We start from the raw sequence: 20139 nt of genomic DNA, 5'->3' as shown, positions 1-20139 counted from the left end.
GTAAGCCTGTGGGCAGGGACTGTCAAGAAATACTTTTGTAAGCCGCTGTGAGAGCCTTTTTTGGCTGAATGGCGGCATAAAAATCCTTAAATAAATAAATAAATAAATAAATAAATATGTACATTTGTGTGCAACTTTATTAGTGTGGGCCTGTGCTCCCTGGTCGAATTGGCCCCCGTTGCCCCTAGCCGACGGATACCGATTCACAAGGGCTGCGAGGGAAGCTCTGCCTCCCCGGGATTAAATAGGCAACAGGTATGGATGCCTCCAACCCGAGCTCCACTCCCAGCGTGTGCTCTCTCTCTTTCCTACCTTCCGCAGCAGAGTTGGCTGTCCTGGCCTGCTCCTCCGCCCGGCGGCAGACCATCTCCAGGACCTGTGCTTCCCTCGACAGCCTGTCGAGCGCGTACATTTCTCGGCAACGGAGGGGTCCGAAATTGCCCAGCTTCTAGGAATCAGTTAACAGATGGCAAAGATTCTTAGGGGAGAAGGTCCAACCCCGGTTCATAGGGCGCAAGGCATATAAGGATCTGTTTTTAAGCTGAGGGGTGTGTGCGCAGCAGAACAAGCTGCTACTCTCACAGCACGTCAGAAGACAGTGTGAAGGGGCGGTGGTGGCAGACTGAGCAGCAGAGAGGTGACACAACTTGACCGATGCCATGCTGCTTGGCGAGCCAGAAGGGGGGAAATTGAGGTCCCAAGTGGACGGGGTTAGGGGGTTCTTGTTGTTTTGCTGTTTTATATTCTGCTGAAAATATTTGAAGAAGGGGTGGTGGTGGCTAGTTTTGGTTCACTTAAACACCGTGGTTTGGCCTTGATGCAGTGCTCCAAAGGATAAACTAATGAACAGGCAGACAGACACAGAGACCCACTTAGATGTCACCAGCCGAAATGTCGAGCTCCTACAGTTCTTCGTATCTGGGGAAGAATGTGCCGCTTGATTTTTCCCTGGTGCCCTCCAAATGTTTTGGACTTCAACTCCCATCAGCCCCAGCCAGCACGGCCAATGGTCAGAAATGCTGGGAGTTGGAGCCCAAAATTATTTATTTATTTATTTAGGGTGACCATATGAAAAGGAGGACAGGGCTCCTGTATCTTTTACAGTTGCATTGAAAAGGAAATTTCAGCAGGTGTCATTTGTATATATGGGGAACCTGGGGAAATTTCTTCTTCATCACAACAGTGAAAGCTGCAAGTGCCCTGTCCTCTTTTAAATCTGGTCACTCTAGTATAGCTCTTGCACCTTTAACTGTTGTGATGAAGACAGAATTTCATCAGGTTCTCCATATATTCAAATGACCCCTGCTGAAATTCCCTTTTCTATGCAACTGTTAAAGATACAGGAGCCCTGTCCTCCTTTTCATATGGTCACCCTAATTTATTACATTTCTATACCGCCCAATAGCCGGAGCTCTCTGGGCAGTTCAGAAAAATTAAAACCCTTCAAAGTATAAAGCAACAGTATAAAACCATAATATAAAATACAATGTAAAAGCTCAACCAGATAAAAACAGCCAGCAATGCAAATTATCTGGGCACCGGGTTGGAGAAGGCTACTGGAGAGTAGGTGGGACGAGCGCACAGGCTTCCTGTTCGTTTCCAGGCACAAGCTGGGAGCACAGCAGCCGAAGGGCCGTCTTCTTCCATCCCAGCTGGCCCATATACACTGAACTCATCTACCAGGTGTTTCTACTTGCTGGCCAGCTATCAGGGCCTTTTCTGCTGTGGTTCCCCCCCCCCCCACTGTGGAACGTCCTTCCCAAACACCATAGTGACATCCACCACCTACGTCTTCTTGGATGGCACCCATTTCTTCTATTTACTAAAGCCTTTGGCAAGGTTTAATTATGGACGGCTGTTGGACACTGTGCATCCCTTCCGATCTATTCGTAATACTGCCGTTTTGAATTTATATCTGCACTGTGTTTTAATTTGGATTCGCTCCTGGTTTTGCATTTATTTCTACCTTTTTCGTAAGCTCCCTTGCAATGGAAAGCCCCCAGTTTGATAGGGTGAGAGTTAAAAAGCAACAGATCCTTTAAAATAAACCGATTAAAAAAAAAAAAAAAACGCCGCTAAGTCTCTGGGCCTTTGCTTTGCGCTCACCAGCAGCAGGCGGTTGCAGTGATTCAGGTGCAGGACCAAGGCTCGGTCGAGGAACTCGTCGCCGGTGCTCATTGGCTCTGAGCCACCCTCCAAATTCAACCCCCCAGCAGTGTCTTCGGCAACAGCTTCGCCGGCTCCCGGTACCCTGCCCAAGGCTGCGGGCTGAGCACTCTTGGCCTTACTGTGAAGAGAGGCAGCTGGTAAGATATAAGCATGTGTCCAACTTTCCCCAGCCTGGCAACAAGCAGGGCCTAAGCCAGGGGTGGAGAACTATATTGTTTCAGCAGACCGGACTGCCCCCCACTCCCCCAATTCTGCCCCACAGACTGGATGACATCAAGGGCCCCTCATTGATCAGGGTTGGGGCCCTACCCCTTGATGCAATGGGGTTACCTGGCAAAACACTGGATCTGTTCAACCCGTGGGTTAGCGTGTTCTCTGAATGAGCTAGCGTGGCTTGTTAACCACCCTGAATAACCTAACAACAACCCATGCGTTCTCAAGGTGGCTTATTTGAGAAAAAATACACCCTTCGGTCAGACAACGTGATAACTCACGGATCAACAAACAACCCACAGTCCCAAAACACACACACTAAACTACTGAGTGTGGGTTAGCTTGTTGTGTGAACGGCTCCACGGTCTGGTGCTCTGGCCAAGAAGCTGGCTTTGCTCCTACTTCGCTGTCCCTGCACGGGGAAGGCGAGGGAGGAGTGAAGTGCATTCAGCTGGGACCACTCTGTCTGGGCTTTGGGACTCTGTCAGCTCCAAGAAACACCAGCTCAGAGCGAAGTGACCATGTGCTCTGTCCTTCTTCCCCCTTCTGAGGGGGAGGAGCTTTAGGGAGGGACCTCACCTGAGGCCCTGCAGGCCAAATTTGGCCCCGTGGGCCAGGGGTTCCCCACCCCTGCCTTAAACACTGGATGCACACCAAAGGTAACATGGCTGGACCTAGCATACATGCAAAACAAGAAGACTCCTGTACACGATTAACCCAGGGCTGCAAGGTCTAATTAATTGGTGGTTTGAGTAATCTAACTTTTATCCACTAAAAAGAAGACCCCCAATTCATCAGGCAGCAGACTTTTTAAACAAAGAACGCCTCTTGCTTCAGAAATATTGTTTTACCCACATGCAAAGTTTAACCTATAGATGAAAGGACTGAGTAGAAGTCATGTGGAGAGGAGGACTTCGTAAGCTGCCTTGAATTCCTTGCAAGAGGGGGAGAAAGGCATGATATAAACGTAACAATAAAATAAATGCGATGAAAGCCATTAAAATGTCTTTAAGGCATGTCTAGAAAAAGTCCTACAACTCCCAGCATTCCCCAGCCAGCAGCGCTGGGAATTGTAGGACTTTTCTTCTTCTTCTGTCTAAGCCTCCATAGGATTGTGCCCTGACAGAGGGTCGAAAACTTTTAGCAAGGCGCCTTAGAATGCCAGGGTCTGAAGAAAGCTCTTAAAAACATTTCCCCCTGTATGCTCCGAGAGGTACACACTGCTCCCTCTGCCATGGGCTACGTGTACCTACAGAAGGCGAGGAGGAGGGAAGGGCACGGCCATCCGGGGACTCTTCGCCTAGGTTTCTGCTCCCCCGATTTAAAGCAGGACTTGATTTTGATTATTATTATTATTATTATTATTATTATTATTATTTATTTATTTATATAGCACCATCAATGTACATGGTGCTGTACAGAGTAAAACAGTAAATAGCAAGACTCTGCCGCATAGGCTTACAATCTAATGCGTGGAGGAAGTTATCTGGAGAGAGGCAGGCCTGGCTGAGAGCTGCCTCAGTCGGACTTCTGTTTGGGCCGGCCTGCTTTCCCTGCAGAGAGAGCCGGCTCCTGCAGGCAATATCGAGCAACAGCCACAGAGCGGCAGTGTTGCTGCACATCCTGCTGAGAGCCACCTGTCAGGCCAGGCCACAAGGTTTTACGCTCATTTCCGGCAGCTGCATCGGCAGTGTAGGAAAGGCCACTTGCATCTTTGGACGTGCCAGGCCGGAATCTTAGCCTGCAGCCAGCATAAGTCCCCAGAAAGGTACTGGGAAGCCAAGCCGCCCGTTTAAAGAACCAGCTATCCTGCGATAACCGCCTCTGAACTCCTCCCTTCAAGCTCTCGTTCATCGAAGCGGGAAGAAAGCACAGAAGGAAACCCAAGGAGAATCCTCAGCCCTAGGCAAGGACTGTGCCTTCCGACTTGCCTCCTTTTCATCGAGACGCAAGGACAGGGCCCACAGAGCAGTTTAATCGGGCCAACGGAGAAGTTTCATAAAGATGGGTGTTTGAAATGGAAGATTTCCCCAAGGAAACAACAGAAAGGGCGCGAGGGAAGGGACGTGCCTCTGCTACCTCCCCCTTGCGTTTTATGTGCCGTGCTCCGAGTTAGTTCAAACAAAAGAAGGCCGTAGTGTGAACGATCTAACGTATATAGAGTGCTCAAAGCACACAACTACACAACATAAATGCAGTGATAGACAGTAATAATCAACCCCATTTATTTACAAATATGTATAAAAAAACTGATGCATAACACCTGCATGGTCATCAATGGCGAAACTGGTTGCCTAACAAAACTGTGCGTGAAAAGTGCTCCTGATACAGTAATTCTTTTTCAATAATAATTTCCAATGTATAATATACATAAACCACAATCACAGTTTGTGGGATCGGTATGGTACCTTTTTAGACATATATTTATAATAGGAAGTTATATTTATTATTTTCTAGTTCTTATCGTATTTATTATTTTCTAGTTCTTATCAGCGTTGTAGATTTTATTTATTGACAGGTCTCCGCGGTTTATTTTCCTGTTTTCGCGAGAGCTTCGTCAGAACAGACGCTGAAAGGATAAGATAACATAACTTTGTTGAAAAACATTACTCTGTCACCACATAAAAATCTGTCAACTTAAGCTAAGAGCACATAGTTCCGACCAAGTTTGTAATCACTCACCTACGACGAATCGGCTGGATAATTTACGGTTTTCAGCCGATTCGTCGTTATAAATATATGTCTAAAAAGGTACCATACTGATGCCATTACCCGCACTGTATTGTGTCCAAAAACTGTGATTGTGGTTTATGTATATTATATATTGGAAATTATTACTGAAAAAGAATTATTTTATCAGGAGTACTTTTCACACACAGTTTTGTTAGGCAAACAGTTTGCCACTGATAACCATGTAGGTGCTATGCATCAGATTTTTTATATATATATTTGTAAATAAATGGGCTTGATTATTACTGTCTATCACTGCATGTATGTTGTGTAGTTGTGTGCTTTGTGCTCCGAGTTAGGCCTGAATGCACGGGTTTTGTAATTAGGGAGGGACTCCAAGGCAGAGCGCATGCCTTGGCCATGGAGAAAGGAGGGCACGACTTCAATCCCCAGCATTCCTGGCGAGGGCCAAGGAAGACTTGGAACTCTGGGAACTCTCAGTTCCAGTCAGCAGTAGAGTGGGGTGGGCAATGTTGAACCAGATAGGCGAAAGGTCTGAGCTGGTGTAAGGCAGCTTCCTATGAAGCCTTTTTCTCACCGAAGGAGCACCCGACTTATGAGAGGACCTGACCACCTGCGCTGGAGTGGGAAAGTGTGGTAAAGCATAGAGAAGGCTCCTGAGCATACAAGTCGGTCATCCCAATGACCGCTACAGCAAGGACGTTATTTCCTGGGCAGGGTTTGCATTTCATAATCTCACCCAGGACAGATAAGCAAAGGGGTGAGCATGAAACGCTCCATGGATTCTACTGGATTCTAAATCCGGGGTGGCAGACTTACATCGAAATCTCCCAAATTCTAAATCCGGGGCGGCAGACATCTACCTCTCCTGAATCCCTCAACGTTTCTCTAAGATAGCTGCTCTCTTGGGATAACCACCTGGGACATTAGTGTAGGACACTAGATTCCTAAACTTCAATTGTGAGAGCAAGCCCCAGGTGTGCAGCCAACAGCCAGCCAAGGCAAGTAAGGGTTGCAGGGTCCCTTAGTGGAAAAAACCCAATTTCCTCATTCTTATCCTTTCGATTGCAAACTCCAATCCCTCTTCACTACAAAACTTGATAATGCTTTCCCACACTTCCTATACTGATCTGAAACACTCCCCCCCTATACACATGTTGGGGGGTCCCTCCCGAGCACAGCATCCCACTTACCCCAGATCAAAGGCCAGTGGCCTGCCCTCAAATCCCCAGCTCCCTGCCTCCGCTGCTCCCACGCTCACTCACCCGTCGTCATCTCCCTCCGAATCTTCGGTATCCGAAGCGTTGAGGAAGCTGAAGCTCTCCAGAGCATGCTCCACTGTCAGGCTGGTGCTCGAGGCCCGGCTCAGGCACACACCCTGCTTCTGCTATGGGATGGAGAAAAAGCAAACATCACATAGATCATTCGTCTCTGTCCACACCGGCGCCTGTTCCTCTTTTATCTGCAAGCAAATCTCCTGCGTCGCATGATCACGCCCTGATCACTCCTTGCTTCCTGCTTCTGTGGCTGCAACTGCCAAGCTTTGGAGTGGAAAACAGAATAACAACAACAAAAAATACCCTTTGCAACCAATTTCCCAAAAAAAGAAAGGTGCAGGATGGGGGTGGGGGGGTGGAGGGCACCTGAAAACAACATCTGCTAACCTGGGAGCCTCGTCCACATATTCCAGGGGTCTGCAGAAAATTCGGGAGATACCTGGTACTGGGTTCAGAGTTCAGCATCTTGCCAATCTCATTTCTCATTAAAGCAAAAGCAACCAAACAGGTGTCAGCAAAGCACATTTCTAGCATTCTCCGTGGCTGTGAACGCTGAGGTCTGAAAAAGTGCAATGTGTGGTGGGGCTCTTGCAGACAGATATGAAATGTCAGCAAGTCACACTTCCTGCTCTCTGCAGTCCTTCGCAAGGTGCAGAACAGCTGCCTCCTCTGCCCTACAACGGCAGTGAGAAGTGTGGGCACGGGATACGCGTTTTGCATTGGAAGTCGTGGGTGCTTCCGGACATCTCCAAAGTTGCCCTTAAAAGCTTGGGGGGTGGGGTGGACGGTGGGGGAAGGGGGGGGGCTATGAAGGATTTACTGTGACCAGGGAGTGGGACTTCACCGGTCCACCCAACACTTTTGTCCCGTCTCATGATGGGCAAAAAAATGCGCAGGACGAATTTATTTGCGCAATTCATACAGGTTCCCAGAACTCGGTGAGCCTTGGCTGCATTCTGGAAGCGAAGGTGACAGATTCCGCATCACCTTGGCGCAACGTCGCCATTTTTAACCCCCGAGGAAGCCATCTTTCTTTCCCCCCAGGGGTTGGTCCTGTTGCCACTTACCAAGAGAATCTCTTCTAGGTGCTTGAGCTCCTGCTCCAAGGTCTCTAGCTGGGGAAACTGTCCCCGGTAGTCATCCAGAGCGGAGGCCAGGCAGCTGATGGCCTCCTCCAGCCCACAGTCCACAGGTTTGGGCCTTGGTGCCTCCAAGACTCCTGTTGGCGGAAGCTCCTTTGGGTCTGGCGGCGGCAGGGTCAGCAGGGACAGAGGTGTCTCAGCTTCTGGGCCTTGAGAGGGGGCGCCCTCACCGCTGCCCTCTGCAACGGGGGCGGCCCCATCAGCCTCAGCCTCCTGTTCTCCACCTTCCCTGATCTGAGCATCCAGGGTCGAGTCCACACATGGGGGCAAGGAGTTCGTTTCCAGGGCAGGCAGCTCCCTGGGACTAGAGTCTCTGGCGACATCACACTCTCTGTCCTCCGCCACCGGGAGGTCCACACTGGCCTCGCTGATCTGGCTAAGAGTCCGGGCATAGGGCACATGTCCGTTCGCCATGGGCACCTCCTCTCGAAGGGCTGGCGGCTCTTTGTCCTCTGGCTGGGTGAAGGCAATTTCTATGGCGGGTGCGGCGGTCTGCACGGCGGGTTGCACGATAGGCCTGGGCAGCATGTGGCGGGCGCCTCCCGACAGCTGAGGGCTGGAGGAATCGTCCGACGACTCCGAAGAAATGGACCAGGCGGCCCCGTTCTCCATCTCTTCCTGCTGCCGCAACGTGTTCTGGAGAGAAGGCAGCATGGATGAGACACAAGAGGACTTGTGCATACGAGCCAGGATGCGAGCAAGCGTTCTTCAACACTCCCCCCCCCCAACTCCACTCCACAAATTCCCTTCCGTGGCCCCAAACCCGTTCCCTCCCAGGCCCACTGACGCATCCCCGTTGGTCTTTCCTTGACCCTCCCCTCCCCACAGGAAGGCAAGCTGTAATGCACCCCATTCTCATACCAGGTCACAGTTGGACTGCTCCTCCCCCAGTTCCAGCCAGCACTTGGGAGGCTCTTCGTTTTTGGGTGGGAAAGAGCGAGATAACAGAGAGGGGTTGTGCAAGTTTGACGGGAGAAAAAGGGATTGTCTCAACACTTTACATTTCCTTCCCACTTCCACCGCGTCCCAGGTTAGGGCTCGACTCACCACCTGGAGAAACCTGTTGGCCCAGGACGGGTGATGCTAGCATCTCTTACAGAAAGCAGCCGCTTGCTCTACATTTCACACACGGTGACAAGCCCCCAAGGCAGAAGCCTAGCTACAAACATTTACCCTCATGAACACACACTCCTCCTCCTCCTCCTCCTCCTGCTGTCCTGGTAGCTCCACTGTCCTCCTCACGGTGGGGAGTAAGAAGCCCCTTTTTCTTTCTTTCTACATTTTCACAGGGTGGCCAGACATGCTGCGGAGTGAATGTAATTTCCGCAGAATCCCTCCGGACGTGGAAAGGAAGATGGTGGGTGGCTTCCCGTGATTTAAAAACTGGGCTTCCATTGATGCAAAAAACCGAAAGGAGGAGAAATCACCTTGCTAGGAGTATTTCTGCAGACATCTCTTATCAAGTAAGAATCTGTCTATTATACTTTTGTTAAAAAAATGATTTTTATATGATTTATATAAGCTATTATGTACAGGCCTTAGAGCCTTCATGCAGTATCGATATTTTAAAACATTAAATATGGGCATAGGCCTTTGTGGCCTTGTGCCTAATTAACTTCAATATTATCCTCAATAATTTATAGTTCTATGTTATGTATTGTCCCAAAAATGTAATTCAATGCAGTTTAATATTACAGCCCCCTGAGGAAGGCCTTTGAAAGAACACAGGCTGAAATGCGTCGGGCTTTGAAATAAAGATATTTTTTTGCATCCTGAGAACCTGTTTCTCCTTTTTTCTGTCCTTCCATTGATGCAACCTAATATGGGCCAGATTCCAGATTCCCTCCTTACATCAACCGACAAAGGATGGGGACATCGATGGGTCGGGAGATTTCCCACCAGGCACTTCTTGTTTGCCAGGGTGCAGCAGAATAATAATAATAATAATAATAATAATAATAATAATAATAATAATAATATATTTATTTCTTACCCGCCTCTCTCTTTGGATCGAGGCAGGGAACAACACTAGTACAGAATCAATACATCTTAAAAATTCTTGTTTTTACATTGATTTGGATAGGCCTGCGGGGAAAGGCTAGTCTTTAAAGCTGCCTTAAAATCACACAGAGTTAATTTTATGAATCTCCTCCGGCAGGCCATTCCACAATCTGGGGGCGACAGAAGAAAAGGTCCTCTGGGAAACTGATGTCAGCCTAGTTTTAGCTGACTGAAGTAAGTTCTCCCCAGAGGACCTGAGTGTGCATGGTGGACTGTATGGGAGAAGGCGATCCCGCAGGTAACCTGGACCCAAACCATTTAGGGCTTTAAAGGTAATGACCAACACTTTGTACTTTGCCTGGAAACTAATTGGCAGCCATCCTCTCCTAGCCCATGTGGCAGACCAGGGGAAAATTCACAGTTTACTCCAGTTGCCACAATCCAGATAGTGCGCGACCCTGTAAGAGCACAGAACTTCCTTTCTAGAGATAATTGTTCCAATGTGGAAAGGCCCCTAGATTCGGTGATAGAGAGGTGCCATTAGCCAGCATCACACACTCATTCTCACACAAGACTGCTTGTTGGGCCTCCAGGAAGTAAAGCCCTCTGCAGCTCCCGGAACCCAAATCCTAGCACCAAGGCATAGTTACATGATGCATACAGGTTGGACACAGAAGGACGGCTGATCAGTATGGGAAACGCTTCTACAGCTACAAAAAGGTAGAGACAGAAGCCGGTCCTACCCCACCCTACCTGCAGGGGCAGCAGCGAGCAAGCACATGGCCACTACGGAACACCACAAGCTGACAAAGCCAGGGAAACCCATTGCTCACTCCTGCGAAGTGGCAGAGGGTCACGGAAGGTCGGCCAGTTACTCCTCTTATCCTCTCCCAGCTCTGTACCAGGCCTTGAAAACGGGGGACGCAGACTAACGCACAGGAGGCAGAGCGCAGCTACCTCTACCTCGGGGGACTATGCTACGCTAGGGAGCCAGCACTTACGCAGCCCCGCGGTGCCCTCGTGCCGAGCTGCACCGAGGAGACGTCGCTGCAGGAGCAGCTCCGTGGCAGCCTCTCCAGGAGAGTCTCCCGGAAGACGTCCAGCAAGGCCCACCTGTGTTTGGGGGCAGCCTCCCGTGGCAGGCTCTTAGGCAGAGAAAGAGGTTAACCATCAGCACCGGCGACTCAGTACCGAGGTCACCACAAGCTTGGCCCCCAGTGGCTTGACAGGCAAACAGGGAAATGAGGGGTGGAGGACATGCTTTGGGTGGGAGGCTAAATTGCCCTCCACAGGGTCCACCATGAATCCCTGGCTACGTGCACCGTGTGTTGTCGTAGTGAGGGCTGGTGCATGAATGGATGCAGACAGTGCTGGGAAGAGCAGCTTCTCCTCCTCTTCCTCCTCCTCCTCCCAACCAAGTCCCCCACCATCCCCATCCCCAAGGCTATCTCCATTCTAGCAAGGAATGCCTCCAGGATCCATGGGGATCCCTCCAGCGGGTGAGGCTTGGAGGCCAAGCCCCGCCCCCTGGAGGAATGCAAGGAGGTTCCGCGGGCCGGATGGGGAACCTCCACAGGCCAGACTAGGCCTGCTGGATGGAGGTTCCCCATCCCTGAGATAGACCATTCCGTCCAGCCCCTCTGGCAATTGGATCTGGCCTGCCCTTCAAAACTGACATAGCTGTACTTTCTCTGACTGACAAGATGCCCGTCCTTAAATTTCATCCATTTCTCCAGCTTGAGACAGAGGCCTGGTTCAGATGTAAACTGTCTTGGGTCTGATGAACAAGGGTTTATTGGATCAAGAAAAAAACATGTCGTGTCCACCTGCTCTTTCCACCCCTTCCATTCTCTTGGGTGCCTCAATGCATTATCTCCAGGACTTGTTAACACCACAGTTTCCTGTGACACCCAAACCAAGAAACTGCGATTCAGGCTTCAATTACAAACCAGGATTGCAAACTACAGTTTGATCCTGATTTTCAAGCCAGGAGTATAGTGCAACGTTAAATCAGGGTCTTCCAATTCGGATGTAACATGGAACCGTAATTAAACAAAAAAATTAACCGGAAGGATTGCAAGGGAGAAGGGATTGTGTAGACACTTTGGTTGTTCTCAGTCCAATAAAATATGGCTTAAATTGGACTACGATTGGCATGTGTGAACCGAAGCAGAGACTACCAAACTCCCTTGTGCCTCTGAGTGTTCCCAATACAGAATTTTCAAGCTCTGCTTCAGCAACTGCTGCCAAACTTCCTATCAGTTAGGTACGAAGAGCCAAGTTTGTTCAACATTATCTTAGTATTATTATTAGCACCTGATGGCAAAATGGAAGCTTCAACCCAGATGAAAGCGGGACTTACTCCATAGATCTGTCCAGCTGGCTAAAAAGAGCCAGCTGTGACCTAGGCGGCTGCCAGTGCAAAACTCATCTCAGTTGTTATTATTCCTGGATGGCTAAGGGACGACCCATTCGTCACCTTGAAAGGAAGCCGACTTAAACAACAAGGATGATTGAGAACAGCCCCACCTAGAAAACAGTCTGGAGGCAGATAAGGCATTTATACTAACCCTAAATGGGTCTAGCCCTACAAACTGCTTGGATTTAAGAACTCATGGGAACCCTAATGCAGGCTCATCCGACAAGGACGGGGTATACGTGTAAATAAATGGTCCATGCATAGCTACATGGGACGCAATCCTATGCATGTTTAGACAGAAAAAAGTCCTACAATTCCCAGCATGGGCAATGATGGAAATTGTAGGACTTCTTTTCTGTCTAAGCACGCAGAGGAGTGTGCCTTTCATGGTTTGTACCCACTCCAAATCCTTGATGGAGGAGGGGGAGGGGGAAAAGCCCTACCTCACTCCCTTATTTAATAACCCCACGGCCTAAAGGAGCACTCACATAAAAGGCTTGTTCACGCATGGAGGGCGTGTCAGGTGGACTCTGGTTATACGTGGAGAATCTCTTGTTGACTGTGGACGACTTATTCACAGTGCTGGCAGACGACGGCTGGTCCTCTTTGTCGAAGGGGCTGGTCAAAGGAACGTACAGTGGTTAGCGGGGGGAAGTGTGACCAGAAGAAGAGGAAGCCCAGAGAAAGTAAGCCTCATACTGTTCATAGAGCCACATGGGGAGTCATTATCTGACTACGCTGGCTGTGGATGATGGGAATTGTAGGCCAACACTCATGGAAGGGTTGGGCATGAGGGTCCCATTTCTCTCCGCTTACCAGACATCCACCCCTCCACCAACTGTAAAATCCTCACAGCCACCAACTAGCCTCCTCCAACATGGCTTCCCAACAAGGAAACAAACGCAACACTTACTTCCAGTTCACCTCCAGGCTCAGCTTGATGGTGCCCAGGTCATTGATATCCACAGCCACCACCTGGGGCAGTGCCGCAAACAGGTCTTTGGTCTCACAGGAGACGTTCCCTACCACCACATGACTGGCCAGGCTCTTGAGCTCTGTTACCTGGGAGGAGATGGAAGAAAGCTGGGCCGGTGAGCATGGGAGAGGCCTCCTCTTTCCCACAAGAAGGGGCCTGCGGTCTGTGTGTGTGCGTGCGCACCGGTTACCTTGATAGACAGGAACTCTGTGATGAGGGGCAGGAAGATCATCTCCTCGCTGTCCCACACCTGCTTGCCGTTCGCCTCAATGCGGCCTCGCAGCTTCCATCGCTGGCGTCCGTACCTCATGAAGATCTGCCATGAGGAATTGAAGAAATGTCGGTATTGACCGGACAGACAGACACCAACGGGACGTACCTCATTCTCAGATGCCCACTCACGCCCTGAAGCCAGCCCAGTCAAACAAAACCTTCCTCAGAGGGCTGCGTGAGACAGGAGCCTAGTCCACCTCAACGTAAGATGACGTGGATTGGGTCTCTGTCCCACACAGTCCGACTGAGCTGGATGACAGCTAACGTCATCAGTGGTGAGGAGACAGGCTCCTCTCAACCAAACTGGCTTGTTCTGTCACCTTACCAAGCCCAGTCAAGATCCTCCATCTTCCCAAACTATGGAACCTAAGTCCCCAGCTCCCCCCATCTGCCCAACACCCTATATATGAACATAACCAACATCTCTCTCTCCCTCACAAACCTCGTATTGGTCCCCAGCACAGAGCCTAGCAAAGCCAGCCAATCCTGCAAGAGAAACAAAGAGTCAGAGCGCATATCATGGCCTTCCTCACGACCCACCAAGGCAGCCCCAGTTTTGCAGGCCCACATAAATGACAGGAAGTGGAAGAGTATCCAGAACCCCCCCAAGCTGGTTTCCTCCTGAGCGGTTCCAGAACATGTTTATGAGGTAAACTTGATTTACAAAAAATGAAACAACAACAACAGGCCAGAAAAGGATGAAGCAGCCTTCTCTCTCTCCGCCTCCTCAAAATCTTGCTTTCCTCAAGCTACTTTTCAATTTTCAAAATGGCCACCAGAGCTTCCTTATAGATATTTGTGTATAAGACCCTTGATACCTTTCATCTTGATGTGGAACTCTCCCAACTGGCTCTCCAGTTCGCTCTCCAGCAGACACATGTTCTGGAGGGGAAGACACCAAGCCACCCCCCGTTAATGCCAGCAACCAGCCAAAAAACCCAGCCCCACCGCCTTCCCCCTTCCTTAGGACTCGGCCGTCTGGGCCTACCTCCGTGTACTCTTTGTAGCCCTTGCCGGCTTCAGCCAAGCTCTCGCGGGCCTCCTTGCTGCCAGGTGAGCCAGCTGTGTAGGCCTTGACCATGTTGTGGGCTCCATCCCGGAGCCGTCGCTGGATGCAGTAGGACTCGTAGAGCTCATCTATCTGTGAAAAAGAAACCCACAGAGCAGGGGTGACTTTTTGTACAGAGATTTAGCAGGACGTTGGGCACCCACAAGCCAGGAACAGCTCCCACATCCAGCAGAGCTGTGATCTCCCGATACGTATTTATTTTAGGGTGACCATATTTTGGAAACCAAAAAGGAGGACAACATGGTCGCCCCAAGGGGGCGTGTCCAGTACCAAGGGGGCGTGCCCACCCAAACATAGCCTTGGTCACATGTCTGATTTTACAGCACACATTTAAGACAAATCTGTTCTACATAACATCTTAATGTTAAAATCACTGAAATAAAGAACAAGTGAGAGATTCAATGTATCTGAAATTAACTTCACTCATTCCTACTTTTGTAGGTTTTGCTGTACCTTGAAGCTTTTGCTATACTCTGTGTGTTACATTCTCCCCTTCCCTCAAATATCTTTTCTGTATGTATCTTCACTCATTGCAAGCTGCTGTTGTTGTTAACAGGGTTTGCTACTGGCCCCAGATCTGTTTCAAATTTGGTATGGCTAAAGCTCTACCTAAAAGCTACCATGGTGCCAACTTTCAGCTCTTTATCTTTAAAAATGACAGTTTAAAAAATAATAATTTTAAAACCTCAATTTTTAAAAAATTCCTAAAAAATCAATGGATGAACGGATCTGTTTCAAATTTGGTATGGCTAAAGCTCTACCTAAATCCTATCATGGTACAAAGTTTCATCTCTTTAACTTTAAAAATGACGATTTTAAAAATACTGTATTTTCTGGCGTATAAGACTACTTTTTAACCCAGGAAAATCTCAAAAGTTGGGGGTCGTCTTATACGCCCAGTATAAGATGACTTTTTAACCCAGGAAGATCTTCTCAAAAGTTGGGGGTCATCTTATACGCCCAGTCGTCTTATACGACGGAAAATACGGTAATAATTTTAAAACCTAAATTTTTAAAAACTTCCTTAAAAATCAATGGATGAACGGATCTGTTTCAAATTTGGTATGACTAAAGCCCTTCCTAAGAGCTACCATTGTGCCAAGTTTCATGTCTTTATCTTAAAATATGACTGAGTTATAAGCATTTTTGTTAATTCCCATTAGAGCTGCTCTTTGAAAAAAAAAATCCAGATTTCCCCTCCCCCTCCCGGATTTGCCATCAAAACCCCAGACAAATCCGGGTAAATCTGGTCATATGGTCACCCTAATTTATTTAAAACATTTCTTGGCCACCTTTTAGGGCAGAAACCCTCCCAAGGCGTCTTACAGCAGTAACATGCATAAAAACAGTTAACATATTAAAAGCAATAATAACCAAAACACAATAAAATAGCAAGTGAAAACAATGACCGCCCCCCCATAACATTTTAAAAGAAAGATTTCTAGTCCTCATGGCTTAAAACTGTGCTTGCAATGCCCATTGGAATCTTAGAAGCCAGAGGTACAGCCGAGAAGGATTCCTAGCTGTCAGGCCTGGAGCTCCTGTTTCCTGCGTAGCTGCCTGCTGAAGCTATACAAAATAAGCAAATATAGGCAAATCTATTGCATAATTCAACAAAGGCCACAAAGATTTCAGCTGTTCTTGGTGCAGAAATTCCTTTTAATGCCCAACTTAGAAGCAGCGGGTACCTTGCTAGCATGAAACTCCAGACGCCGCAGGAACCGCTCAATGGACTTGACTTGCTGTGAAATAATAAAAATCCCATTAGACAGGAAGTGGAAATCCAGCCGGCGAAGGAGTGCAGGACCCCATAGGTCCCCCATAGGTCCTCCATGCTCCCACTTTACATATGGGAAAGACTGGGTCTCTACACTCTATTTGAAAGAAGATAATAACAGTTTGCAATAGTGCATGCAGACTAAATGGGCTCTTTCACAGCTGTCTGGCGAGAAAAAATTCTGATTTGAATGTACATTGGTATAAGAAGAAAAACATTTAAACCAGGGAGCTATAGCATAGGGCCAGGATCATCAAAGAGCATCCCTGGGCAACTGGCCAAGGTCCTTTCATTTCACTGCTGTTTTAGGAGTAAAAGGGAAATGGTTCAGTGTTGAAAGGTCGGGGGGCAGGAGCAAAGGGCATAGTTGTATTCTTTCAGGCACCAGGTTAAAAGCTGTTTTGTTTGATCCTGCTTTTAACAGAATACAGTTGTGCTGTTTATTACACAGATGCTTTGCTGCTAAGCTGCCTTAACTGTCCTGTATTTTATCCCCATAGTGTTTAAATTTGTGGCAAGTTGCCTTGGAGATCATTTAATCAAAAGGCATCTCTCTCTCTCTCTCTCTCTCTCTCTCCTTCATTAAATTAGTGACCATTGATGCTCATTTTATGCATCAGCTATCCAGAAGAAGAGAGAACTCTAGGCTACCTGACTTTCCTAGCCTATTAAGGGTGCAATCCTATCAACTGCCCTCGATGATTATAAGCCCCCAAACTTGGGAGTCTTATGATCATCCTATGCAGGGTGGGAGGAACAGCAGAGGTGATCATTGTCTGCCTGTCCTCCCTCCCTGCATTTTCATTAGATGGGCTTTTTTTGCCTGTCTAGCAAAAACGGAGGGGGAGGGAAGGAAGCTGGAGTGGTCTCAGGATAGCTTGTATCCTGGCCTCCCCAGCCTCCCCCATCCCTACCCACTGAAACGTCCCTGTTTCCCCCTCTCCAAGGCTGAGTTCCTGACCTCAGAGAGGCAGCTGGTGTGGTTCTTTATGCACCAGCTGGGGGGTGGGGGCACTCGGTTGTCCGATTCCCTCCTCCAAGGTCAGAGCACTGCCTCCATCCTCAGAGCAGGGAATCTGAACTATCTTATAGCTCCCTAAGAAGAAATAATACAGGAAAATAGCACCAATCCCTTCTGTTAAAAAAGGTTCATATCCTTGTACTACAAATTTCAGAGCCCCCCCATCTGCTCAAATGCCGCTTGATCTGACCATACAACTATGCAAAAGTAAGGACAGCTTCCTCCTCTTACTCAAAGGGGAAAAACTGCTTCCCTGTATTTTCTTCACTTGTGGTAGGCAGTGGGATGCATATAAAACATAATGAGGACTAGTTACATGATTGACTTTTCCCCATCCAGTTAACACATCTGAGAACCCCACACTATCAATTTTGTTGATGTTAAGGACTGAGAAAGAAAGAGATCCAAGGAGCAGCTTAGAAACAAGAAAGAAAAACAGATGATAGATTCATCATCTGTTTAAGTAGTTACCACCATTTTGTATCTCCCTGGCAAGGCCAAGGAACACTTTATGACCTCGTAGAGCCAGGGCATGGCTGAATCAAAACTGCCAAGGAAAACCATGTGGGGAAAGATTGTTCCCTTGATTTAACTGTATTCTCCCAGACCCACCCAGAGGTTGTCTGCTGCAGCTAATCCTCAGACTGGAGACAGATAACAGGTTTTATAAGAGAGTTGCCAGTCTTATTCAGAGCAGCTTTGCTTCCCATGGTGTTCAACTATTCCTTTTGTCCCACTGTCACCTCTGGTCAAACAGGTTTTGCAAACGATAACAAAAACTTTCCAAACCTGTTCACCAGACACACAAATGTGCGGTGAGTGTACACACAAGTAGCGATGCTTCTTCTTGAAGCATTTTCAACCCTCTGGGGGGAAAACTCACCTGCCCCACCCTTCAGCATTTTGTTAGATTTTATCTTTTCTTTTTAAAATTCTAAACAGCCTCGGAGGTTCCTAGCCTGAACAGAAGAAGGGCCAACAGGGTTGGAGGTAGCTGATCATTTACCCTGAGCCAGAGGACGCCCTCCGAGGAGTTTCCTCCATGGGACGGGGGCTTAAAGCCTTCACCACTGGAGGAACCTTAGGAGGCTGTGCAGGCTGGATTGGGGTCCCCCACAGGCCGGATTAGGCCTATGGAGGTTCTGCCCCACAGCCATTTTAAAATCTCAACATGGCCCTTTCTCCAAGCCTCTTCTACCCCTGCGGATGGGAGAAGCGAGGGAGACTGGAGCAGGCAGAGAGACCATCAGAGCCTGCTTCAGTTGGACAACCCCCGCCCAGGGCTAATTGTCATCTTCACCCTGTGGGGAAGAAGAAGGAGCTGTTGGTCTGCCCCTCCATTGGGAGATGAAAGGGGGGAGCAGGGCCTTCTCACCAGCCTTAACAGTCTACTTCATTTCTTTTTCTTTTCTCCCTCTTCCCTCCCCATCCCTTTTTCCTTGTGTGTCGTGTTTTTTTTAGAATGTAAGCCTGAGGGCAGGGACTGTCTTCTTTACTGATCAATTGTAAGCCGCTCGGGGAGCCTTTTTGGCTGAGGTGCGGGATAAAAATACTCTAAATAAATAGATAATAATAAGCAGAATGGGGGCAGCACTGCAGGGCTAAGCACCCCCTCCCTCCCACTCTTGGTTGCAGCCTCCAAGGCTAATTTCAATTAAAAAACATGCGCACACACTGGGGGAAAGAGACACAGATCCCCCCATGTCACATCTAGCTTGGCCCTTGGATGCTGCTCAGACAGTTGCCACTGAAAGAAAGGATCCAGGAAGGGACTCCCTAGGCAAAGCAGCAGCCTGACCAGAGAAGCACCACTGAAGCCAACTAACGTGAGCTTCTGTTCCAGCCAAGGCAGGAATAAGACGAGTAGCAGAAGGCCCAGAACGTTCAGCCTCTTGCCTTATTGTGGATCATAGGGCACAACAGGCTGCTAAGCCTATCCAACCTAAACACAGCCCCACGGCCTCCTTCCCAGTAGGACTTACCTTATCAAGGTCGTAGAGAAAGCCCTGGAGGAGAAAGGAGGCGAAAGTAAGGGGTTAGGCTGGGCTCAGAAACCAGAAGCGGTTGCTGTGCAAACAGGGCGAAGCGCAGCACTGCCAACTGGCCAAGGCCCTGCCCGTTGGTCCCAGAGCTACAAGGGATGGGCCATGTTCCCAGAAGTAAGTTTTGTGCAGGATGTGTGTGTGTGTGTGTGTGGGGGGTGTACAGCCATCCTGCATGCCGGACACTAGTCCTTCCCTGCGCCGGGGAAGGTGCCCGCAGCATCAGAGACGCTGCAAGGATAAGAGCAAGGCGGGAGTTCTTGCTGAGCAGCACCGCTGAGGCTCTCAAGCCCCTGGTATCAGAAGGAGCCCTGCCCTCTCGCAGCTTTCACCCGTTCTCTGAGGCCGCCCGTCCCACACTCCAGGGGAGGGAAGTGCACCCACCCACCCAAGGCAGGAATGTCTCGGTCCGGCTTCACTCACCAAGCGAGAATTCCTCTTGGACTCCCGGATTTGGGTGCTCAGCTTTTCCAGCTCCAGCTGGTGCACTTCCAGATAAGCACTGTCGGGAGAAAGGGGGTGAGCACAGAAAGGGAAAGACACTCTTCCCCCCCTCCTTAAAACGAATGAATAAGTAAGAATGAACTCTAGAGATTAGGGGAGACAGCAGCCTGGCCACCCATTCAAGCCACCTCGGCTGCTGCAGGATGTTATCCTTGGCAGCAGGGCCCAGGGACAGCGTGCTTTCCCTTGCTCCAGCTTCCTTGCAGTCTGCACCTGGCACAGCTGGGTCTGGCGGACGTTGTCGTTCACAGGCTTAGCTGAGGAGGACCCTGGCCTGCATGGGTCCCCCACCCCACTCACAGATTGTGGAGGGGGGGGAGGCACGAGGGTAGGCAGGCATATAAATGCATCATTCGATTCGAAGAAATACTGCAGCATACACAGCATTGGAGGCATGAAGCCTAAATTATCACAAAACCGTCTTAGTGGTTGTACCTCTATGATGAAACTCTCTCCCCAGGCAGATACATGTGGCAGCTAGCCCACTATCTTTTAGGTGCTAGGGGAAATGTCCCGTTTATCCAAGCTTTTGACCGATAGCTTGCAGACTTCTTGTTTTAAGTTA

General features: G+C 49.0%; 1 protein-coding gene across 8 annotated transcripts in view; it reads right to left on the bottom strand.

Moving 5' to 3' along the window:
• RIPOR1 (RHO family interacting cell polarization regulator 1) overlaps window positions 1-20139 on the bottom strand; it is a 93828-nt gene that overhangs the window by 10427 nt on the left and 63262 nt on the right. For 7 of the 8 annotated variants that reach the window (XM_063141287.1, XM_063141286.1, XM_063141283.1 and 4 more), the window contains exons 4-16: window positions 19494-19572; window positions 19011-19034; window positions 15919-15972; window positions 14150-14302; window positions 13980-14043; window positions 13604-13647; window positions 13079-13204; window positions 12826-12974; window positions 12401-12530; window positions 7418-8128; window positions 6339-6460; window positions 2107-2287; window positions 313-448 (exon numbers count right to left, since the gene is read on the bottom strand). In XM_063141287.1, the coding sequence (XP_062997357.1) occupies window positions 313-448; window positions 2107-2287; window positions 6339-6460; window positions 7418-8128; window positions 12401-12530; window positions 12826-12974; window positions 13079-13204; window positions 13604-13647; window positions 13980-14043; window positions 14150-14302; window positions 15919-15972; window positions 19011-19034; window positions 19494-19572 (1973 nt within the window). The remainder of the gene's footprint in view (window positions 1-312; window positions 449-2106; window positions 2288-6338; window positions 6461-7417; window positions 8129-12400; window positions 12531-12825; window positions 12975-13078; window positions 13205-13603; window positions 13648-13979; window positions 14044-14149; window positions 14303-15918; window positions 15973-19010; window positions 19035-19493; window positions 19573-20139) is intronic. The other variant, XM_063141282.1, reaches the window with a different exon arrangement.

Source organism: Elgaria multicarinata, chromosome 14 (genome assembly GCF_023053635.1).
Source record: "Elgaria multicarinata webbii isolate HBS135686 ecotype San Diego chromosome 14, rElgMul1.1.pri, whole genome shotgun sequence".
NCBI classification, from domain to species: domain Eukaryota; kingdom Metazoa; phylum Chordata; class Lepidosauria; order Squamata; family Anguidae; genus Elgaria; species Elgaria multicarinata.
This window is presented reverse-complemented; position numbering and strand designations above follow the sequence as displayed.